Raw genomic sequence first — 23,852 nt, 5'->3', positions numbered from 1 at the left:
GGGGGGGGGGGGGGGGGTAGAAGGAGGAAAAGAAGAAGAAGAGGAGGAGGGAAAATAGTGGTTGCCTACCTAAGCTGGTGGAGACGATGACGGAAGCGACGTGGATGCGGAAGCGGACGAGCCAGCCGTACATGAGGATCCCACCGAGGGAGATGAACATGCCCGGGATCTGGAGGTGGAGACGGTGTTCCGGATGGGGTGGGGTTTGGTTGGGGCTGTTTTGCACAAAGACGGAGCGGTGCAAGTCGGAGACTCGGCCGCTGATGAGGGAGCCGGCGACGAGGCTGAGACCTGCGTGTGTGAAAAGAGGGGTGGTTAGCGGGGTGGGATGAACGGGGATTAGGAAAGAGAAGGGGAGAGAAAAGGGAAGTTGAGGGCTGCTGGCTGACCTGGCGCGAGATACGCCACTCCGACTTCGGTGGTTGAGAATCCGTAGATATCTTCGAGGAAGGTCGGATACGTGACGTTCATGGCGTAGTAGGCTGCGAACAGGATTGCGCTGTTCAGCGACACAATCACTATGGGAGGATATCGAAGAAGTTTCAGCAAGCCGAGTAGGGTAGGAGGTGGAGGTCGAGGGAATTTGGCTGGATCCACCACGGGTGACTGTCGCCATTTCGGTCGGACGATCCAGCTGCTGTCCTTGTAAAGCGTGCCATTACCGACAAGCGATCGTACGGTTTCGGGAAGACAGAACACGAGAACGACATATACTGCAGAGCAGGTGATGGCTACATCGACGTTCAACGATGCGTACACGGGTCAGTAAAGGACGATCGGAACATACCCAGGAAACCGAATGTCCAGCGCCAGCTGGCACTACCTGTAATAGCACCCCCAAGCAGTGGACCGAGCACAGGGCCCATCTGAGGACCGAGCAGTACGATGGACATGGCGGAAGCTCTTCCCTTGGGCGCTGTGATGTCGGCGACCGTTCCCGCTCCCAGGGAGAGAACGCTGGCAGCACCGAAACCTTGGACAATTCGTAGGATAAAAAGAGCGGCTAGATTCGCTGGAACGGCCGCAAGAAGAATATTCGCCACAATAAATATCATCAAGGAGACCATGTACAGAGGCTTGCGACCGCCATAGTCTGCTTGAGAACCCCAGAAGAGTGGCTACTATGGTTGTTAGCATACCCATTACCGAGTGTGGGAGAGACGAAATTTCGATATTCAGCGTGACCGTTGAGTGGTGAGGATTCTCCCCGGCTACCCTAGCCATTGCTGAAAATCCGATTGAGCAGGGTGTGCTCACCGCGACAGCCAAGACTCCCATAAAGACCGAGACGGTGGCATTGATGACGGTTGCAGAGGCGTTGAAAGCCTCCCGCAAGGTCGGTAACGCAGGCAGGTAGATGCCTCCTGCCAATGGTCCGAAAAAGCCTGCAGCGGTGACGATACCCAAGATGAAGCGTTGTCGCCCAGGACTGAAAGCAGTATATTGCGGCATGGGACCTGATGGAGGACCTGGCTTGGACGCGACATGTCCAGTAGGGGTCAAATCTTTTGCCTGGCTGTCCTCGGTGGCGTTTGAAGTCACAGCTGTCGCCATGCGGGCGTTTGGCAGCACAGCGATGAAACCTGACTGAAAGATAATCGACAACCTGGATCTGACACGGCACCAGCACCAAGCATAGGGCGACACCAGACAATGAGAAAAGTCACAGCCTAGTGCAGGCTACTAGTATGGGTCTGCTTCTCCCCCTGGTGCCAAGAGTTGCCCAAAATAGGACGGCTGCAAGTGAGTCAGCTGAGTCAGAAGAGTGGTGAGAGGAAATGGGAGATTGAAGAATACTCAGCACACAAGTACCGAACACGGCAATTGAGCATTGAGCGGCGTGAGATAAGCATTGTAAGGCCGATGGAAGTCTAGGACAAAGCTCCCTGTGCATCAAGTGGAGCTCGTTTCCATGTCCCCCCAAGCCATACTGGTACTTTGTATTGTATACAGGTACCGTAAATCTGTCTGAGCTTCGTGCTTCCTCTATTCGATTTTCCCATCCTCTCTGCTGTCACTGCTGCGGCACATTGCTGATATGGCAATCCTCACGTACTTTGGCGGTGTCGTCGGCGCGCTCGCAATTCTGCTCTATCGCCTCCTCCGCATACCAAGCAATCTGCCCAAAAACATACCTGCAGTCCCCATTTACATCAGCCTTCTGGGCCTTTGGTCGGACATGGGACAAGATGAGATCTATGACCGATGGCTTCGTCAACCACTGGAGAAATACGGTGCTGTCAAGATCTGGTTCGCAGGCCGATGGAACCTGCTCGTCACTCGACCAGAATATCTAAGCGACATGCTGAAACACGAGGACGTTTTCGCAAAGGCTGGCAGCCAGAAGAAAATCCCGTGGAGTGTGATATCGTCCTTGGTGGGCGACAACATCATCAACTCCCATGGGGACGATTGGAAGTTGTACACCTCCGTCATGAAGCCGGGATTGCAAAAGACCAACTTCGACTCCAAACCTATACTGGACAAGTCGCGGAGGTTTGTTGATATACTGCTGAACACGCAAAAGGATATAGGTGCGAATAACGGATTCCTGGTAAACCCGATCATACAGAGATTTGCAATCGCAGCAATGGGCGAGAGCTTTCTCGACATTGATTTTGAAGTAATGCACCCATACAGGAAATGAAAGACCTGAACTGACCAGACGGCACAGTGTCTCGAACGACCAAACGCCCGCATCGAAGTACTGCAGAGCATCATCAAACGCACGATATTCAAACCACTGTACTTCAATTTCCCGGTCCTCGATATGTATCCATATATCTTTCGTTCCAGGCGACGAGCTTTTGCAATCATGAAAGAGTTTGAGGATCTCTTGTATGACCTTGTTCGAAATCGGCCGCGAAAGCTATTGCGCAAAGAGCCAGTCAAGCCTGAAGATGAGCTTGTGGTACACATGATGGAAAGGGCGCTGGACGAGGGAATCATCAATGAACAACAATTCCGTGCAAATTTAAAAATTGTGTTTTTGACCGCACATGAGAACACGCAGCAGCTGCTCAATTCCATGTTTTGGCAGCTGGGTTCCGATCAAGTGAGTTCCGTCCCTTGCTAGTCATGCAATCCAGTGTGAGACCAGAGCCGATACTGACCATGATATCCGCCAGACGATCCAGGACAAGCTTCGAGCGGAGGTTTTGGCGACAGGAGTCACCAACCCAACCAGCGAGACACTCAACAAGCTACCCTACCTGACCAGCCTCATCTGTGAGCTCCTACGAGTCTACCCACCCGTGTCTCAGTTGATCAATCGCGTCTCTCTAGAGCCGTACGTCCTCGGAGGTGAAATCAATATCCCCAAGGGTACCTGGGTCGGTTGGAACGCACCCGGAGTGCAAAGCTCCGAGGCCGCCTGGGGAAAGACAGCTCGACAATTCATTCCAGAGAGGTGGGGAGATAAGCCAGAAGAGATCATGGCCAAGGCCCGACGGGAAACCGTCAAAGGAAGATACATTGCATTCAACGCTTACAACAGGAAGTGTTTGGGGCAAGGGTACGCGTTGTTAGAGATGAAGATGGTTCTGTTCGAGCTTGTGAGACGAGTCAAGTGGACAGTTGATCCGCAATATCGGCTAAAATTGACTTCGGTATGTCAGAGCCGCTCCGTGATATGGCCAGCCGCTAATTTCCGCTAGGGAGGTATTCTTGCTCCTTTGGGATGCAAAATTAGATTCGAAGAGCTCGATTCCAGCAGGTTGAATGCAGACAGCGTCACGTAGATATCCACCTTTCTGGCGTAAAATTTGTCATTTTTTCCATTGGTCAAAGTAACCGCTAGCGTCTACTTAATCGACATAAAGTTTGATTGGACGGATCTAACTTGATAGCGGCTGTTAAGGTGCGCTGTGGGGCCTTGGCGCCCAGAGAGCTATTCATCCGAACCTTTGCATCTTAGATTTCTAGTTAGCTACACACCACCAATAGAGATTCTGCTTCACAGCGCTTATAGAGGCAACTGCTGCAGCAACCAATTGGGAAAATGTCGAATTTTACGCCAGAAAGGTGGATAGACAGATGAGGCTTGGACTGAAAACCGCTAGAATGGACGATCATAGCCCAGACATCCATTCAGAAGTAATAAATCAGCCAGATTCTTAAAACAACCAATTCGAGAACCTCTTCTTGCGTTAGCAAATTTTGTTCGAACCAAATTTCCTTGGCCAGAACCATGGAACGAGCGGGAAAACAGAACCGTTCTCGATCATAGTCCGCGCTCGGACCACGAGTATCGCACTTTGCTAAGCTGACAGACTTGCATACTGCCATGTGCTATTAGTGCTAGAAACGTTTGCCAAGGGGGTCTGTTGCACAAGACCTGGATCGCGAGGCGGTCGGCCTTTCGTACTCGGACTCAGCTAAGGCCTTGGAGTCTGTGGTGCTGACAGTGCTGACTATCCAAACAAGTCTTGCTGGACATTCAGCCCGACGATGAGTCGCTCTTGAAGTGTCAGTGTGTGTGACGTGAGGTAATCATCGCATTGCTCATCTTACAAGCGAAGCACGTAGTAGTCCAGCCACGTGTTGTTGGCGGCTGTGGTATCATCGCAAGATTCCTTTAACATCTGCTTATAATGAGTGTCTGTGCCTTCCAGAAAGCAGTTCATTACTGGCATCCACTCGGTCAAAAAGTTCCCTTTCTTTCAAAATCGGTCTCATCGCAGTCAGCTGGAAAAGAATTTCTCTTTCCACTAACCTGTCACCTTCCGGCGCTTTAGATCAAACCTTCCGTACATCGTCAAAGTCTCTCCCGTATCTCTGCATTTTCTCTTAGACGATGGCAGCCGTTGCCCCGCCTCAGGCTTCGATGTCTGCGGTCCCTTCATCAACTGAGTCCGTGGACGTAAGGCAATTCACGGCCCTTGAACAGAAGGTGGACATTTTGGTCGCCCAACTACAGCAACTCTTTCCCTCGCAAGCGAGACCGGGACAGTTCAACCTGAAAAAGCAGAAACCAAATGCTTTGATTGGGGGTCCAATCCCGTCGCTACCGCTGAGCCCTGATATCAGTTTGCCAGTGACTCCCGCCCTCGAGGCTCAGGAGCCTACTGTTGTGGTCCCCGAGAGGCCTTCAACGAAGATTGCTCTGCAGATTCTGGATATCATCCAGAGGTATGGGCACAATGTCGGCTCCAAGAACGCTCCAGGGCCGTGGACTGGGAAGTCGAAGTTCGTGGCTCCGGTCGAGGCGCATGTGTTGAAGAACGAGCCAGTGCAGATGGTCTTACCAGCATTTCCTTTCAAGTCGCCAAACAGGAAGGATAAAACCCTCGGTAACATGCCTGATTTGGGTGAAGAGCTTGCGTTGATGCATTTGAACGGACTATGTGAGAGTGTTGCGGAGATATATGAGCACGGCGCTACCGTGGTCATAGCATCCGATGGCCTGGTCTACAATGGTAAGTGCCAAATACACCCCCCCATACCTCACATGCAGCTACTGACGGCTCTCAGACTTGATGGGTATACCGGACGGTGAAGTCTGGGATTACTCCACAGCAGTTCGAGATATCATACAAGCCAAGGAGCTCCACCATATCAGGGCCCTCCGCATTGTCGATCTTCTAGACCATCCTAACACCGAGAATTTGACGAGAGAGGAGTATCTGGTCCACGCTGGCTGTTACCGCCGCGAACTCATCGCAAAATACTCTCCCGCGAATTTTGACGCTCGTGAAGCGGTCAAAAAAGACACCGACATCTGCCTGACATATAGAGGTTATATCAAATTTTTGACCAAAGATTTGAAGTACAGCCACGTAGCCGAGGAAGCACAACGTCAAGAGAACCCAAAGAAGCGGTACAAGGATGCAATTGAGAGCCTTGCATTGAAGATGATCACGCGGGGCAAGGTGAGTCCTGTGAGCAACTCAAACCGGGGAACAGAGCTGACATGCGGAATTCCTAGGCTTTTGCGGCTGCCATCGAAAGCAAGTGCAAAGATCACGTGCGTCTTTCGATACATCCCTCAGTTGGGCAGAAAAAGCTCTCAGTACCTCTCATTCCACAGGTGGACGGCGCAATAATGACTCCATGGCATTCGTCCGTTGCTGTTGGCATTGACGGATCCTTCAAGACTGTTCATGCTGGAGACGTGCGAGAAACGCACGATCTTGTCCTTCGAAACGGTCGCCCATACCATTTCCGGGAGAAGTCAGACCTCTGGGACTTCGGCAATATCCAGGTTGAATTCGAACATCTGTACCCCTGTGGACTTATCATCCGTCCGGCACCCGAGCTTGAGTCGAAGCCCTCGCTCCGCGATGTTGATGTAACCAAACTGCGCAAACTGGCAGAGGTCCAGTCTCCCGTAGTGTTGCGTGGCTTCGCTGATACTACCGACCGCGAGCTTTTCATCAGCAAAGCATATGAGATGGGAACCGTACTTCCGTGGACGTTCGGGATTCTACAAGAGGTCAAAGACCACGGAAGGAACGACAAGGACCACAACAACGTTGTGAGTAGCGAAGCGATGCCCATGCACTACGACGGCATGTTCAAGTTCGTAACTCAAAAGGATGAGGAAGGCAATGATATGAAAGACGAGGAGGGTAATGAGATCAAAGTGAACAGACCACCAGGGTAAGTTCAGTAGCATCAAACGCCGGCCCGTCTCCGCTAACTTGCCCCAGATTCCAGTATTTCACCTCCATCGCCACAGCACCTAAAGGCACCGGCTATACTCTCTTCGCCGCCTCTCGGCTCTTCTGGCAATACCTGCCGGCTCCCTATACGGTTGAGCGTCTGGAAGCGGTGAAGTGGCGAATGGACAACAACGGCTTCTGGAATGCGAAGCTGCAAGACCTACCGCTGGTGGTACGCCACCCGAAGAGCAATGCCCCCTGTATGCGCTGGCATCAACCATGGGACGCCACCAAGACCAAGTTCTCGACATGCGAAGTCACGATCCAGAATGACAGCCAGGATATTGTCGCGATGGTGGACCAAATGTTGTACGATCGACGCGTGTGCCTGAGATTTACCTGGGAGCAGGGTGATATTCTGTTGTCTGATAATACAGCCATGCTGCACACGAGGACTGGCTTCACTGGTGACTGCGACCGAGAACTGTGGAGGATCCACTGGGGGGGGGGATGGGCCGGGGGTACTCCTTTTTACCAAGAGCACGATAAGAGTAAATTGGATCTGGTAGGCATTGGTATGCGATGGGCGTCTTTAGAGGTTCTCCAGGTTCTCAGATAGAAGCATGGTCCGTCAACCATTATTCCCTAGTACTTACTGTGTATTAAGTCGGACTGTTATTGGGTTGACGACACATCAAAATTTTGAACTCTGCGTACTAAAGTAAGGCACGCGCTTGGCATGCGCTTGGCATACTTGGCGCGCATAACAACGCGTCTGTCTATCCTCTTCATCTCAAGTATCTTACGGCTTGGGCCAGGAAATCGCCTGTCTTGTGAAGGCACACCCTGTTTCCTTGCATGTCTTCCACCGCCTCACCAATGGTCGTATCAAACGGCATCCCCGTGTAGCTGTCCTTGGCCGGCACCTTTAGCTTGTCAATGGCTTCTTGTTCGTGGCTCGGTAGCGTTTCCAAGTATGAAACAAAGGCCTCCACAGCGACACGGCTCGGTTTTCCATTTTCGGTCATGTCGCTTATGAAGACCTTCGCCAGCGTATCGAGTTCGTCTATGGTCTGCGGCCGCACGCCGTGCTTGAGCTTGCTTTGCTCCAACTGCAAGGCCTGCAGTCCATTTCCTAGGGGATGTTGAACGATGGCCCGTACGTCGGCCCGTGTGAACATTTGCCTGCTGAGTGGATTCCTCATTACACCTTTGCCGCTCCGGATTGCTCCTGCTAATTCCTCCATGTCCCACGCGTAGCCATCCTCGCTGGTCCAGAAATTGGCCCTCGGGATACTGGATATGGGATCGAAAGACATGGTTTCATCGTTGACGTACTTTCGATTTAGGAACTCGTGCTCCGCATGCATCATTGCCAAGTCTGCGAGTGGCTGCAATGGCTGTGGTAGCAAAGCCTTCAATGCTTTCGCCCGTTTCACCAAAGCTTCGCGGATCTCGTCTTTGTCGTCGTTACCAGTTGATCTGCTCATACCCTTTCCAGAAGCCTCTGCGGTATCCTTTGACTTTCTTAACCAGCGAGCCACATCGTCTAGATCCTTCACCGCGGTGTTCAAGCCATTCTGGACCCCGTCTTTGCTATCGGCCACTATCGCCTTCGCTACGATTTTTACGCTCTGTAGACGCCTGGCTCTCACAACGCTGCTCAAATGACCTTCCGCCATTGCTGCGAGGTCCAATATCTGCTCTTCACAATGTGGAACGTTGAGGTCTTCCAAGAGTTTCGTTTCACCAAGGAGGAGCTGGGCATTTCTCATCAATGCAACATACCCATCCTCGAGTTTCTGTAGCGAGACGGCTGGAGAGGTGATTTTCCCGAGACGTGGCCGCCATGTCGGAGGTTGAGCTCTCTGGTGTCGGAGCTCTGTGGCGTCTTTGCCTTTTACCTTGGACTTCGTCCCGGTGCTGGCAGGCTTCGCCGTCGCTTTCCTGTTCTCACCTCCGTCGTCCCTTCGGAGGCTCGCTTTGCAGCGATCCCCCAGGTATATCTGTGCTTCTTTAATAGAGCCATCGATTGCCAGGACTTGATGCGCCTCCTCCTTTGCCGCATCATGCCACCCGCACCCGACGTAAAGCTGCATTAGCAATACGCGAGCCTCGAGAGCAGGTGGACTGCGCTCGATATTTTCAAGTAACTCACTGATAAGCACTAGGTCTGGCTCTAGGTATGGCATTTCCTCACCATCGTCCTGTTTACCCTCGCTCTCGTCGCTCCAATACCCAGAAGCCAAACGAGGGCCAGGCCATGACCTTGGCATCTCGGCCGGCAGTCGACTTGCCATTTGAAGAAAAATTCAGGACGCCTTCATTCAAAGGCTAGCATGTCAACCAAGATAGTACAGCATGGAAGTGAAAGTGATTAATGATCAGATGGAAGGGGTGGAGGAAATATTGAGTTGTCTCCAGCCCGATGCTAAGAATCTCATTCTCACTAGTCTTGACTCGTTTCCGCCACTTGCATTTTGAGCGCCTATTGGACAGCCTTGCGTGCTATCTTTCGAAGATTCACCACTGGGTTATCAAATAGTATTCACGATAACGTAGCCTTATGCCTTCCCACAGTCAGGCATCGCATGAAAATCGTTTTACTCCTCTCTCTCTTACTATCCGCAGTGCTGCCCAATCACTTTCCGCCACATTTTCCCTCCGCGAACTGGACTTTTCTGCGGCCCATTTGCAGCTGGGACATCGAGAACCCTCTGTGCAAACACACTGGGAATTCATTCTCCCAGATCGGACTCCCTTGGTTGCCTCCGGCAGAGCGGGGAGAAGGAATACCGTCAATGCATCTCAAAAGCAGAGGACAAATCAGGAGTGGCTAGTTTCACCATCCAGTGGGGTGCTCACTTGCCTTACATACATTCTCCCGCAGCGTGACTCAATATGAAACTCAAGGGCCGTGAAAGCAATGCTTGGCACAAAAATATCAATGTAGCTGCGGGCCCGGGGAAACCCACTGACGTGGACTTCCCTTGGATCAAACTGCGGAACCATACAGGATATTATTTGAAGAAGAAAGGTTTCTTGTCACAATGTCAGACCGATGAGCGTCTACTTGACCTCATACGCAACCACTCGTCCAAGGGAGTCGCGATTGCAGCTTGTGCTCACCATATAACCACGCGAGCTCTCAGGAACTTGGTCGTCAACGATTTGAAAGTCGAGCCCAATGGCGCCTTCGGACTCCACGAATACTCACAGGCTATCGTGGCCACCAACCACGCGAACCCTGAAGCCGTCAGCGATATTGAGGCACAATGGGCCCGTTACCTATCAGAGAACCCTGCCCATAGCGGCTCTTCACGTACGTTAGGTCAGCAGCTTCAAGATATGCTACCTCTTTTACTAGACCAAGTGGCTTCTGGTCTGTTGCTTCAAACTGAGACCAATAGCCTCGCATGCAGAGTGTGTCTGGGCTTTGCAACGCAGCTTGAGGTGTTAAGGCACAGGAATCGATGGGAGGACGCCTATGTAGCAGCTGGATGGCTGTCAACAATTTCATCTAGCGGCCTGCTGCTGATACCAAACCTGGGAGCAGGTCAGTTGCTAAATACTCATCTTCCCACATGGGAAGCATGGGCCGCATGGCGACCTAGTGTCGTTCGATTGCACGCTTGGAATGATTATGCTGTTCGTGCTCCTTTGTCCCTGGGAGACCTACTTGCATTGGAGGGACCGGACTTTGCGAGTATGATAGGTAGTGCACAAGCCTCATTACGAAATGGGCTGATTGCGCAGGGCATTGGTGGTTCGCAGACGACACTACACTGGGGGAATTCACACGTACGTTTCGGAAGGAATCCATTCATAGATTCTGGAAATTTGAATGGCATTCTTGACCGATTGACGAGTGTGGTAGATTTTGCATGTTCAGCCGGTGGTGACTATACAGCTTTGCTTGTACATCTCTGTGTCGGCAAAACCATCACCCACGAAAACCTTCAGATCCTGGAGGAGACTCGGCTTCTCGACAAGCCACCTCTTACCAGGGTCATCCTACAAGCGTTCACGCTTCCCAGCCAGTACTTCGTCTCAGGAATCGAGGAAATTATAGAGCTCTTGCTTGCCTTGCGTGATCCTCGCCTTGATGGGTTGCGTGAACGGATTAAGGGGTACCCATTTGATTGGATTGCAAATTACGTGAGAAAACTACAAAATACATTTCTTCAACAAATAGATGCCGAAAATGGGTGGAAAGACAGTGCTAGGGAGCTCCTAACCTTCTACTACAGGTTGCAGGAGCAGACCTGGCTGGTGGCTGAGTTTGATCACTCCGCCCAAGACTTGATTGCCTCCAGGCCTCCTTGGGTGACGATTGAGACCCTTGGCGTCATACGCAATTCTATCTGGAGCGTGACGTCTTCGGCGGCAACTCCTCTAAGGAGCCAAGTAGATGCCTACTGCAGGGCTTTGCTCGTGCCCGGTTGGACAGTTTCACCTCATGTCCGCGGACTAGTTGAAGCTCTTATTGATCTGTGGAAGCAGAATCGAGATGAGAAACGCCTCGAGCTTGCTCTTCTGGTTGCAGATTTCCCCAATACTAGCTGTCAATTTCGATGTGACTGCTTAGGAGATTTAACAACTCTTTCTTATCCTCTGGTCATCAGCACGCTGAGAGTACTCAAGTTTCCCAATGGAGACCCTGATACTGGGGTGTTTACACTCATTAGGCTGATGGCATCGGAAAATATGCTAAGCGCTCTGGAACGATGGCGCCAGATACTTTTAGTTGTAATCGAACAACAGCACGAAACGCTTCTCCGCCACGCTGTAACAAATTTGGGCGCCGAGATGTGGCTCGAGCTGCTAAATTGCATTAGAGCCATATACAAGGGATCCGAGGTAATCAAAGAACGCGACTCCCCCAAACTTTTGAGTCTCGAGGTCCACGGATGGTCTCAACAAATGGCCGTTTATCTCCCTACCCTGACGCGCTTACAGAGTGTGCTAAAGTGCGGACCCGCAATGGAGGTGCTGTTGTTGGGTCTCTCTGCTCCGAAGAACAGCCAGCTTCTTCGAGTGCTCAATTTCGTCAAAGACAGTGAATTTAGCCATCACGGAAGATTGGTGGATATCATCATCGCATGCCTTCACAGCGGAAACGCTGAAGATGTTGAGGACGTACTGTCAGCCATACGTCAAACGAGTTCCAGAGGGGCTGAGGCGTGTTTGAGGGTGCTTGGCTCTCGGCATCATGAATCTCCACGATTCGTGGAAATCGTTTTGGCGAGTGAATTGCGAGCCGGTGACCATTCGCAACAAGATCGTCTCGCTCTTACGAGAGTTGCTAGCCTATTTGGAATCAGTCTCAACATAGAAAGACACCCCTCTCATCTAACGGAGGTGGCCGATACTCTTCACAAGCAGTATCTGCAATTGATGACCGAAGCCCAACGCCTAGAGAACCTGCGGCTATCTCTGCGAGCTGTTTGCCCTCGAGATGTTTCGAAATTGCTTGCGAAGCTCCGCATCGAAGCTTCTACTATCGTAGCCGATACTCTTGCCAGTCTTCCTCAGTCGCTTGGCTCTCTAGTCGAGGAGGTCTCCGAGAACGAAATCGAGCTCCGGTTTCCAGCGGCCGGTTTGACCAGAATGCAACGATTGGGGATAGGTGCAGGCGATGCTGAGGATTTCTTGATACGTCTCACCCTTCGCCATGATGGCGTACCAATCAAGTTCTGCGTACATCTCTCCGGCGAGTCCAGCGATCAAATGAATTCGGAGGTCACCTCCAAAAGAGACGGTCACACTGCTTGGGAGGTTTTCAAGGCTGATGAACCACCTCATAAACAGTATTGCCGCGGTCGACCCAATCGTGGCATCTATCAACTTTCTCGAATGCTGTGGCATCACCTACGTCGCAATTTTAAATCTCTGCAGCAGACCCATGCTCACATCGCTCTGAAAGTCTCGAGGCTTGGACAAGGCTGTTTGGTATGTGGTCTCGGCCAACGTTGCTTACGGCGCGGTACAACTTGCTCATTGCAATCTTGTAAATCCACTTTCTCTGAAGCAGACGATGAGATTCAACTAGTGGAGATCTGGCAGGATCCTCCCGTGATGGACCTGCTCCTAACCATGATTTGCGCGGCGGCGTTGACAGGAAAACCTGAGCTCTTAGGAAACTTGTCAGCCAGCAACGCTACGACAGTCCTCGGCATTCTTGACGCCCTTCCACCCATATCCACTCTCGCAAAACACCTCAAGCATTGTCTCAATGTCTTCGGAGACAGCTTCCACCTAGCTCAAGCTCTCCTCGGCTACTGCAACCCATCTTCCAAGTCCACCTCACTTGCATGTTGGCTTCGCTGGGCTTGCAATTCGTATCGTGGTTTCCTTGTCTCTGCTCCGAGACAGCAGCGGATTCCCTCTTTTGGTATTCACCAATTTCTCCTTGTGAATGCGGCCCCAGATCTCGAGATCGCCTTCTCCCGGCATATGCCGGCTCCGGAATCAACATCTCAGATTCTCTTTCACGGCACCTCCCTTGACCGCCTACATGCCATCGTCTGTCAAGGCCTGCGTGCACAGAGCGGCACCTCACTGCAACGGAATGGTGCCTTATATGGACCTGGCATATATATGGCTGATGAGCCCCGCGTGGCATGGAGTTACGCAACGACTTCAAAAGGAGGATGGAAGTCAACTAAATTAAAGAATTTAAGAGTATTATTAGGATGCGAATTAGCAGGGCAAAAACCCCCTAGACAAGGCAGTGGGATCTATGTCATTACTGATGCAACGAGGTTAGCGGTGAGATATATCTTTCTGTTGGAAAATGATGCGCAAATGCCGGCCGCGAAGAACGTGAGACCGCCCATGGAGAGCGTGTTTCAGAGCATAAGAAAGGGTATCTTGTAGTTCAATACCCCTTTATTCTTCGGATGACGCGCCTATCTCGGGTCAATCTCGATTATAGAAATCTGGGAAAAGGAAGAGGTTGAATGGGAAACAGATGAGACTTATGGGTCGATTAAGTTACGTACTTGATATTGGATGAAACTCTAGGAATATATAGCTAGTCTGATCAATGAGTCATTACCTTAGATCGCCTTCTTAATATTTTCAGGATCAGCATGCTACGGTATCAGGCCGGATTTTCACTGGTTTCCGTGACACCCGTCCACTTCGTGTTGTGACATCCATTGACACAAACTGAGGCGGTTGTTGGGACTGTCGATGCTTGGATAGTACTAGGTCGGGATGTCCAGTCCAGCGGAATCGCCCCAGCGATTAAGGGCCGGAGGGTCTGTATCTGCTATACGTAGTATTTCGAAGTAAGCGAATTTGAGTGTGCTGTACGCTTTTCGCCCCACAAAAAGCGCCGCAAAACAGCTCTAATGTAGGGTCCCAGCATAGACTCCTGGGTAGATTTTGGTGTGGATACCAACGAGCCTCGAATTCACCCTGATTCCGATGGATATGGTGGCGATGAGATGAGAGGGTAGAGTAGGTGTAAGAAGTCTTTAAGGTCTTGAGGTGTGCCAAGACCCACGGCCTCCTACACCGGCCGCTAGCCCAGTCAGCATTTAGCGTTATGTGGCAGGGCAGTGGCAGGGCAGCGGCACGGCATGGCTGCCAATTACTAGCCGTACCCGTTACGCCCACCGAAGCTCACCAACACTCCTCCAGATAATGATCCTCATTCCATTCCCTTCCGCTTGAACCTCTCTTCTCAATCCCGTTCCGCCTAGTTAAGTTCTCCTCATATGGAATCCAGTATTGCAAGTCCACCAGAAACGGGCCGGAGGCAGCGGACCCCCCAAGCGTGTCAGTACTGCCGTAGCCTGAAGGCTCGTTGCTTGCCCAGCAAGCGGACAGCCGAATGCCAGAGGTGAGGCTTGTGAATCCTAATCTTGATTTTGCCATTTTTGGATTTCTGCGTTTCTCTCTTCCTCCCTTTCCGTGCGGGCCGAGCCTCAAAATGTGTTCCCTACCACAGACGAAGTTGGACTTTCAATCACCTACACTCTATCATGTGAATTGTCGCTCTATGATCATTATTATCGGGCATCGAACATCATTTTCAAAACCGGATCACTGCTGTTGTATTCGTCGCATCTTGTTGACTATTTTCAAGGTGCCTTGACTCTAAAAGAGAATGTGTCTGGCCGGACAGTCAACCGCGACCCAAGCGGGTTCGCACTTCCAATTCGTAAGCCGTTCCCAGCTGCTGATCACTCACGAATCAGGCTGGTAGGCTGATTTGCGCCTCGATAGTCGAACGGCGCAGATTGAACAGAAAATCGATGGTTTGGTTGCACTCCTTGCGCAGCCAGAGAATGCAAGAGAAAGTCTTCAGTCCAGGCGATCATCTTCCGTTCCCGGCCAACCGCACCATGAGATGGAGCAGAAGACTGGCTTGTCAACCAGTGCGTCTGCTAATGCGGAAAGTCGTCAGAGGGAGCGGGAGTCTGAAAGTGCTCATAATGACTCTTCGCCGTTCGCTCAGCATCATATTGTACCTCGGGAATCCTATGAGAGGGGTGTGTATCCACCTGAGCAACGTATAGTCCCATCAGCGAATAGCCCGACGGCACGAGTGGCGACTGTCAATGAACGAGCACCTGCATATAGTTCGGATAAGGACCTGGTTGATATAATGTGTGCCGAATCCTTATTGAACGATTTTCGGCCCATGTCAGACCTCTTTCCATTCGTTGTCATATCTCATGGTCTCACCGCCCAGACATTGAGATCGGAGAAGCCTATGCTCTTTCTCGCTATCTTGGTAACAGCTTCTGGAAAGCGCCGATCGCTGCAAATCACTCTTGAAGAACAATATCGAAATGAGCTTGCTACCAATACCATTGTCAATGCTCAGAGAAGCCTCGATTGTTTGCAAAGTATCCTGATCTACTTGGCGTGGTGGGTTTCCTTCTTTCCAGAAAGTCAAAGTTTTTGTGGCTCAACGCTTTTGCTGAAAGTAGGGAACAGGTACCATCAGCATTTTAAACCCCAAGCTCAGCAGATATATCAATTGCTCCAACTAGCCATCAGCATGGCGATCGACTTAGGAATTAGTCACAAGCCTGACAAACCAGTAATGGATATTTCCGCCGGTAACAAAACTGCATCAGTGTCTCCAAACGAAGAGCGAGAAGGTCAAAGAGCGTTTCTGGGTTGCTACTACTTATCTGTAGCGTAAGGACCTGTGCCCGAACCGGTGACGGTAGAGACGAACGACCATAAGGCTGACAGCTTTCAGATTTTCTGTGGCGCTGAGTCGACCAAATATGTTGAGGTACTCCAATTACATGGCAGATTGTTGCAAGCGGCTCGAAGCAGACCAAGAATTTCCATCTGATAATATATTGCTACACATGATCAAACTGTACCACATTGGGGACCAGATTCATGCAGCCTTCCGATCAGAAGATGCCGGCGCCGTACATGCCGACCACATGCATGCCGACCACACTCGATCACGGATGCTCCTACAAATGTTCGCCTTGCAACTGAAAGAGTGGAAGAGACATTTGCCGTCTGATACAAGACGAAGTGGTAGGCTGTCTATAAGATTGACCCTCTGGTACCGCGCTGAACTAAACATCCTGCAGCAGCGATGGATCTGTCTTACGCTTTTGTAGACATGGAACTCCACAGTGTCGGCATCCGAATGGGTGCCAGCCCGGCAAGCAGTATACTTCCATCCAACACGCCACCAGCCAACAGGTACCGCTTTGACCTGCTCCTCTCCTGTCTCGAAGCAGGCAAAGCCTACCTGGACACCCTCCTCGCCACGCCGATCTCACATTACAGTCTCTTTTCCTTCATCGAATGGATGCGCCTACCTTACGTCCTCATCATAGTCTCCAAGCTCTCATTCCCCAGCGACAGCTACGCCGATACCCACTGGGACATCCGCACCGCTCAAGAACAAGTCCGTCTGGACCTTTACCTCGAGTCGCTGTGCTACCGCATGTCATCGATCACGACCTTCAACGCCGCAAGCCAGCCACTCCCGGACTTCTTCCTCTCTCTGAGAATGATCCTCGAGCGCACCCGGCACTGGTACGTGCGTAAAACGCGCGTCGCCAGCGTCGGCGATGCTGCAAACACAGCTGCAACCGGCGATCTAGCTGACGAAGACTCCCCTCTCGAGGTCATCCGGGATCCGCATGAGGGAACCACTACCGGCGCACCCACACAGCATCACTCCCCTGCCGAGCAGACGAGCGAGCCCCCCGGAAAGCCAGCGCCTGTGCCTACAGCAGGTATGAGCGAGGCGACTCAGGCCCAAGTTGAGGCTACCCAGTTCCCCGCCATGGCTGGTTTCGAGGAAATGGACGACTTTATGGGCAATATTGACGACACATTCTGGACGTCCAGGCTCTTTGACCCGGCCATCTTTCCGGAATTTGAGCTCTCTTCCTGACGGCGGCGGCTCCAGCGAATCCGGGAGTCTGCAATGGTAAAATAAGACATTTACGTACCGAGCAAGTCTTGCTTCTATGGGAAGTCCTCTCAGCTCGAGGCGCATCGGCAGTACATATCGTTTTGGTCATGAGATATGCTGTGCGAAATCGGCCGCGTCTGGCTCTCTTGGCTCTCTAGCACTTAACTAAGTCACTCCGTATACAACCATTCACATGATATGATGATACAGCTTGGCCTTGCAGCTTGTACTGGGTAGAAACCATATCCCCTCTCCATATTCGGTTGTTCTTCTGACCGTCTTCACCAGGAAATCGGAATAAAATACGTCCTACGAGGTGCGGCCCAGAAGTAATGAAATACCAGATTTGGATTAAATTGCCACAAGCACGTTGTCATACATGATACAAAATCTCATGTATATTTCCACCAAGCTTCTTAGTTTTTTTAGTATTAATTACATATCATGATACACCACTCAAACTGTATATTTCTCGTTCACAAAAAAGAATTGAAGAGATACGATAGCATATCTGTCAGGCTCACACGAGAGATGACACTCTTGCCGGTACTTGACCGGTACCAGACCGGTACTCTAGTAACCTAGTTAGTGTAGCACCAGTTGACCGGCTATAACGGCGGTAAAGCCACCGGTTAGAAATCAACCAGACTTAACACAACACTTCTGATCCAAAGTCTCATTTTCACTATCAAGCCACTGGCTTAAATAACATCAAATAAGATAGAAATTCTCTCTTGACGTCTCTTAAAACCGTCCCACAAGGCATTTGTGAATGATACATACCACTGAGGAAAAGAATCTACAGCATCCGATTGGTTCAACTACCCCTGCCTACACACTACACCCTTTAGGGTAAAATCTCATTAGCGTAGTACTTCTGGGCGGCGGCACCTCGTACCAATTAGGGCTGAGCATTAGCCCCCCGTCCTCCTACTAAGTAGTATCCGCCGGCCCGCCCCGCTGCGCGGCCTTGGCGCCCAGCGGAGCTGTTCCGTCCAAACTTTTGTATCTAGAATTGGCCAACCACCACAGAATCGCCGCGTTGAGCCGAGCCGAGTCGATACTGCTCCACGCCGCGGTCACCGTGAGTCGACGTCAGAAAACGCGGTGGGGCCTTCAAAGCTCAACACAACGAAATCCTACGCCAGCCAGTAGCGTGACGTGACGTGACGTGACGTGACGTGCCGGCAGAGAAGAGCGGGATAATGGCGTCTTTTGACTCTAATTGGTTATAGGTTATTCGGTATGAAAGTCGGTTCAGGACGTAGAGCGTATATACCATGATTCCCTGAGGGGCGGCGATATCGAGCCTGACAAAACGGGTTCTAGAAGAAGCCGGGTTTCTTCGGTGTGCCCGATTGATGTTCAGGGTCAGGAGGAGGGGATTCTGGACATGGGAGATGGTCTACGATTACATGGGTGGGGAGGAGGTGAGTGGAGCTAGTTGGGGGGGACTTCTGGGCTTGCCTTCGGGCGAAGTGGAGGCATGGAGGGTAGGTTTGATATGGGGTCGAGGACGAAGGAGGGAGGGGCTTATAAGCGGAATTTTTCCAGGATTAAGATGGTGTTTCGAATTGTGTCAAGCTTGGTCAAGATCGGTCATCTGCTTGGAGCGGAAAGATCGTGGGACGACGCTCAACGGGATGTTTTTATTTGACCACCCAATGAAATCGGACAATCTCATGCCACATGATCCAATAACCGTACCCGTTATCCAGCACCTCCTCCTTCTCCACCTCGAGTTTCATTCCCCTAACCCTTGGAACCATGCAATAGAGCCCTACCCACCATACAAAACCCGCAACCACGACAACAATCCCGACCGTTCCGGTGACAAACCAGTTGGCTGTTGGCACGAATACGGAGCCACTTCCCGGCGGGATCCAGATCCCGACCAGCGGGAAGAAGTTGCCCAAGGTGAAGATGGTCGCCGCCGAAATACTGAGCCACGGTTTGGATGCTGATTTCGTTGACCACTTGGTGCGGGCTTCGTTGAGCCGAAGATAGAGAAGACCTAGGCCAACGACGAACCCAAACAAGGCATCGACAGTGAAGGAGTAGAGATAGACAGAGGTCCTATAGGTGTCGCTAGGGTTCTGCGCACTAGTTGCAACGATCAGAGCGACTGCGAACACCCAATGAAGAAGAAAGGCGCCAACTGGTGTCTCTCCAGCATGCGTTTGTGATCTGCTCCTGGGTCCACGACGGAAGAATCGGAGGTCAGAATTTCTCGCGAAAAAGGCCGACCACGGCAGAATGCCTTCCTTGGCTATTTCCTGTTTAACCCGTGCTGCTGTGAAAGTTTGCACAAGGACGTTGCCAAGACCAGATATGGCCATCAGCACCAAAAGGACTCGACTGGCGACTTCTTCGCCAAACACTCGCTGAAAGAACGACGTCGCAACGTCGCTGCTGGTTTTATTTTGGTCGGATTTAGGGACAACGAGCATCTAAAAACGGTCAGCATGCAACCAAGGTATGGTCAGCTTTGGGTGGAGCTTCAGCACTAACATAAGTGATATTGACCAGAATGTAGAAAGCGCTGACAAAACCAACTGTGGACAAGGCAGCCCGCTTGAACTTTCTCCGTGGGTCATCAATTTCACCGAGTACCTAATCTCTGTCAGCCGAGTATCGATTGGAAAACAGCGTAATAACATACATAGTTGGCTTGATTGAAACCATCATATGCAAACATGACGCTTAAGAAGGCCTCCGTGTATTTGTATGAACCCACCGCGCGATCTTTGAATGATGTGGCTGGATCGAAATTTTCTTTGGCCACTGAGCCTGAGCTTGCCGCACTGCTCTTAATAGCTCCGGCAGCTGATGCGACACCAACAAAGAAAAGCGTCAGCAGTATGGCTACTTTGACCAAACCAAAGACGTTGTTGAGGTAGACACCGCCCCTTCGCCAGACAGCATGGATCAGGCAAGCGAAGGTGATGACGGCTATTGCAACGCCTCTTACTTCGACGTTGGTAGGTTCTCTTTCAGAAGCACGAATCGCATTTTCAGCAAAGACGATGGCGTTGCCTGCTGTGTTTCCAAGAAGGATGAATGGAATGCCATATAGGCAGGTGGCAAGGAAATGTGGTTTGGGGCAGAGATACTCCAGCTTCCAAAATGAGTTTGATGTCAAGAAGACAAGTAGTGGGGACTCTCTTACGTAGTTCTTTTCTCCACCGTTCCGTGGAACGGATTCCTTCTCATGTTGGCCTTCAACCTGCATTCGAGGAACTGTGAGGCCAAACTCGGAGAAAACAAGGACCCCAGCGATGGCGACGACGGCGCCCAAGACCCAAAAGATCACAGCAATGCCAACGCTGCTGGTTCCTTGCATCACCACAGTCGGGGTTTTGAATATTCCAGTTCCTAGGATCACAGTCAGCCGGAGACTCATACCAGTCAATAAAAGCGCTTACCGATCATCTTGTTGATTATGATACAGGCGATTGAGAGGTAACCAAGAGACTGAGGCCTACTGGTAACGACTGTGTGACTCGCACATCTTGCCCGCTCTACTCGAGCAAGTTCTTCTTGGTTGAAAAGTGGACCCTTTCTACCCGCGGCGGTTGATCGTCCACTGTCATCCATGATTGCAACAGACCACGAAAGAAAAATAAGGGACAAAAGAGCGCACCTCGCCGCGGTGTTATCGAAGCCTTGCATATACCTTTTCGCGGTAGAAGTGAGGGACTTGGCCCCCAACTACATGACAGTGCAAGGCTGTCGAGCCAGCTCATCCTCGCTCATTCAAAGACTGGACGAACCCTGAAGTTGGAAGATAAGGCTGAGGTTGCTGCCTGGTACCTCTGCCGTGCAACCTCGTACTGCAGATCTTAATCTCTGCTAAGTCGGCAGATAACTCACTTATCGTTCGTGAGGTACCCGTTTCTGGGATTATTCAAGGATAGCTTGATCAAGAGCCCAAGTCTGCATGGCGAAGTTCGGAGAGTTGACGCCCTGCACGACATCACGGGTCTAGCGCAGTCTCACTTAGGCGCTATTGACTGCAACTCGACCGCGGAACGGAGATTAGAATTAGGCTGCACCAGCCCAACACTTGAGCCGTTGTGCCCGCATGAGGTACCTGGTAGTACTTTCTGGCTGCAGCAAATGTGGTTTCACCATCTAATGTTAGATAACGCAATCCTGTTGGTTTGATAATCAGGGTGTACAGCCTGGTTGGGTTTAACGAGAGAACTGTCGTGCGAAGTTTTCGTCGGTGCTCACTTGTATGTTAGCGTGAAGAGTCGCTGTATAGCGAAGTTGCGTGAACTGAGGAGATCGTTACGAGTCAAGGATGGGCTTCGGCCTCAGCGACATCATCTCATGCGCAACCCTCGCGTGGCATATTTATAACATAGGGTTTAGCAAATATGAAAGTGCAAGTAAGTTGAAAACGATGAGGATCTGTTGGAAGTTCGACCGATGCCTGGATTGAGCCCCGTGACAAGATCCTTCTGTTTATTGTCGTCGCCAGAGGACGCAAACTGCCTTTTCAGTCTATCATTTACTCACTCGGGCAGAACAGGAGTATGCCGACTTCGGCAACGATATTCGTCGTTTCGCGGAAGGCCTCGCTTCCATCCGAGATGCAGTTGAGAAGGCTCAAGAACAAATGCCCTCTCTTAGAAGCCACGAATGGGACTTGTCCACTTTCCAATCCATTGTGGGGGACTTTGCCGGCACGACGAAGCAGTGTGAAGATCTGGTACTGCGAAATTCTAAATTCGAAAGAGATGGGTTGGGCTTTGTCAGGAATATATCGTGGAGCTTGGGGTTGGCAGAGAGAGTCCGATCGCTGAGAATTCGGGTCTCTTTCCATTGTTCGAAGGTGAGTGCAAGTATTCGCCATGCCAAAGTTGTGGAATAGAACTGATGGTTTCTAGGTCATATTTTTGTTGAAGCCTCTGGAGCTGTCAGTCAATTTTCCAACCATATCCTCACTATCGCGTAGCTAATTCTCTGGTCAGAAAGATATACGCTGACATTCAACAACGTATCATACTGATGCATGGCGACCTGGTTGGCAGGTTGAACGAGATCAAAGGGCTTCTTCTTGGGGACGTTCGAGAAGAGACCGGAACGACAAGGCTTCCTTTGTCCGCATTACCACTGGTGCCCGAGTACCTTTCCGAAAAGTTCAAGGCAACAGCCATGGATACTCGACCGATCGAGCCTTTCCCTCTAGCGGAGGGCATCGATGCTGTGGCCTTCTATTTTGAAGAGAGCACTCGAAAATTCCGGTCTTTCGCACCATTGATGCTGACACCCGAACCCACGCAGTATCTCAACCTTATGAAGTGCGTCTGGATAATTGAGAAAATTAAATCCCATCCATCATTCGACCTTGCCTGCAAAGACATCCTGTGGAAGACATACGTTCACGAGCTTGAGTCCAAGATCATCTCTGAGACAGAACGCTTCGCAACAGCCGAATCTCCGCTGCAAGCTCCACAGCCAAGCGACATTTTACGTGAGCCAGAAGGAAACTTCAATATTTGGGTGGACTTCGGCGACGCAGATCCCTTCCCAACGCTAACTGAACCAGATGGTTTCGAGCAGAAAATCTTCGAGGCCCCACTTCCAGATGTTTCACAAAGCCGGAAACAGGACATCATGGTATTTCGACTTGATGAGACTCGCCTTCGTCTAGTCAGAGTGGTAACCAGCACCATATCAAAACACAAAGAGGTCGAGGGGCACGAGATCGACGCTCAAAAGGTGCATTTCGTGCCTTTCTATGCCTTTCCCAAGAAATCTGATTCCGCCCTCAGCATCGGCTGGCGAGCAACGGGCTGCGATCAACGCAGTCAGGCTTTGACCTTCAACCATATCAGCCACCTCCATCAGCTTCAACAGGCTATCACTAATTTCGGCGTTGTACATGACAGTGAAGGGGTGGCTGAGGTACGAATCAAGGAGTCGTCATTCATGAGTGGCATTAAAACGATCGGCACTAGTGGACGCGTACAGATCTGGACTCATCGAGCCCCCCAAAGTCCTCTTCGCTTTCCACTGGTTGCAGATACCGTCCTCAGCCATGGAAGCTCACCGCAAGATTCCATATCACCAAGCTCAGCCCAACGGGCCATCAGCCCTAACGGCGCCGGCCATGATTCCACGTCAACTGAATTTAGCTCACAGGCGCCCAGTACTGATAGTTGGGCGAAAACCTATGCTGCGTCTGAGAATCCGTCCTCGGAAATTCAGCAAGCCGGTCGAAGAGCGTTGCTTCGATATCCTGTGTCGTCACAGATTGTAATCTTCGCTGCTAGCATGGTTGATGGCAAAGAAACCACGCGATTCATCTCAATCCCAGTCACGGAGATAACACGTCTAAGCCCAGGTAATTGTGATTGCAATAAGCCTTCAAAGTCCTGTCTACGGATCGTAATCAAATGTGCGAACAAGCTCGACGTCAAGATCTATGACACGGAAGGCCATGATGAAAGGTGGAATTTGGCAGTATTGAGATCGCCGGAGCACATCGACGTTCGCCAGGGCTTGGAGGTCATCAAGGGCGCCAAATTCGTAACTCTGGACTTTGAATCGGCAGAAAACCGAGAAGATTTCACCAATGCTTTCGAAACTGCGAGCCAAATAATGCAAAATCGAGTAGAGAGCTATTGGCGAGACAAGGGTACGGTTCGGAGGCGGCATGTCGTGGATGACAATTTGTGAACTTAACCCACCTTTAGGGAAACTCTCCAAGCAATTTGTCAAACCTCACTACAACATCGCGCCGCGCTGATTCTTCACGTCGGGTCGTCTCCTGGGTCGTGGTTCGAGGGAAGAAGGGTCCTCTGTATCAGACGGTGGCAATA

The 23,852-nt window shown here is 51.0% G+C and overlaps 7 protein-coding genes across 7 annotated transcripts; 4 read left to right on the top strand and 3 right to left on the bottom strand.

The window, feature by feature from the left end:
• Positions 1-339: 339 nt before the first annotated feature.
• On the bottom strand, positions 340-1,554 carry EPUS_07116 (uncharacterized protein; the record flags this gene model as incomplete). The annotated part of the gene is made up of 3 exons (XM_007803146.1): positions 340-731; positions 788-1,118; positions 1,258-1,554. 3 exons carry the CDS (start codon positions 1,552-1,554, stop codon positions 340-342), a joined length of 1,020 nt encoding a protein of 339 aa, XP_007801337.1.
• A 484-nt stretch (positions 1,555-2,038) lies between these two features.
• Positions 2,039-3,740, top strand: EPUS_07115 (uncharacterized protein; the record flags this gene model as incomplete). Its single annotated transcript, XM_007803145.1, has 4 exons — positions 2,039-2,623; positions 2,675-3,055; positions 3,129-3,608; positions 3,657-3,740. 4 exons carry the CDS (start codon positions 2,039-2,041, stop codon positions 3,738-3,740), a joined length of 1,530 nt encoding a protein of 509 aa, XP_007801336.1.
• Positions 3,741-4,795: 1,055 nt separating this feature from the next.
• EPUS_07114 (uncharacterized protein) lies at positions 4,796-7,221 on the top strand (the record flags this gene model as incomplete). Its single annotated transcript, XM_007803144.1, has 4 exons — positions 4,796-5,417; positions 5,473-5,870; positions 5,927-6,600; positions 6,651-7,221. The coding sequence occupies 4 exons, from the start codon at positions 4,796-4,798 to the stop codon at positions 7,219-7,221; spliced, it is 2,265 nt and encodes a 754-aa protein (XP_007801335.1).
• Positions 7,222-7,390: 169 nt separating this feature from the next.
• EPUS_07113 (uncharacterized protein) lies at positions 7,391-8,878 on the bottom strand (the record flags this gene model as incomplete). Its single annotated transcript, XM_007803143.1, has 1 exon — positions 7,391-8,878. One exon carries the CDS (start codon positions 8,876-8,878, stop codon positions 7,391-7,393), a length of 1,488 nt encoding a protein of 495 aa, XP_007801334.1.
• A 625-nt stretch (positions 8,879-9,503) lies between these two features.
• EPUS_07112 (uncharacterized protein) lies at positions 9,504-16,998 on the top strand (the record flags this gene model as incomplete). The annotated part of the gene is made up of 4 exons (XM_007803142.1): positions 9,504-13,427; positions 14,821-15,764; positions 15,829-16,124; positions 16,181-16,998. The coding sequence occupies 4 exons, from the start codon at positions 9,504-9,506 to the stop codon at positions 16,996-16,998; spliced, it is 5,982 nt and encodes a 1,993-aa protein (XP_007801333.1).
• Positions 16,999-18,668: 1,670 nt separating this feature from the next.
• EPUS_07111 (uncharacterized protein) lies at positions 18,669-20,616 on the bottom strand (the record flags this gene model as incomplete). Its single annotated transcript, XM_007803141.1, has 4 exons — positions 18,669-19,469; positions 19,531-19,632; positions 19,682-20,394; positions 20,445-20,616. The coding sequence occupies 4 exons, from the start codon at positions 20,614-20,616 to the stop codon at positions 18,669-18,671; spliced, it is 1,788 nt and encodes a 595-aa protein (XP_007801332.1).
• Positions 20,617-21,325: 709 nt separating this feature from the next.
• On the top strand, positions 21,326-23,779 carry EPUS_07110 (uncharacterized protein; the record flags this gene model as incomplete). Its single annotated transcript, XM_007803140.1, has 5 exons — positions 21,326-21,413; positions 21,552-21,859; positions 21,915-21,943; positions 21,999-23,668; positions 23,727-23,779. 5 exons carry the CDS (start codon positions 21,326-21,328, stop codon positions 23,777-23,779), a joined length of 2,148 nt encoding a protein of 715 aa, XP_007801331.1.
• Between the last annotated feature and the right edge of the window lie 73 nt (positions 23,780-23,852).

Source organism: Endocarpon pusillum, assembly GCF_000464535.1.
Source record: "Endocarpon pusillum Z07020 unplaced genomic scaffold scaffold2028, whole genome shotgun sequence".
In the NCBI taxonomy this organism is placed as follows: Eukaryota; Fungi; Ascomycota; class Eurotiomycetes; order Verrucariales; family Verrucariaceae; genus Endocarpon; species Endocarpon pusillum.
This window is presented reverse-complemented; position numbering and strand designations above follow the sequence as displayed.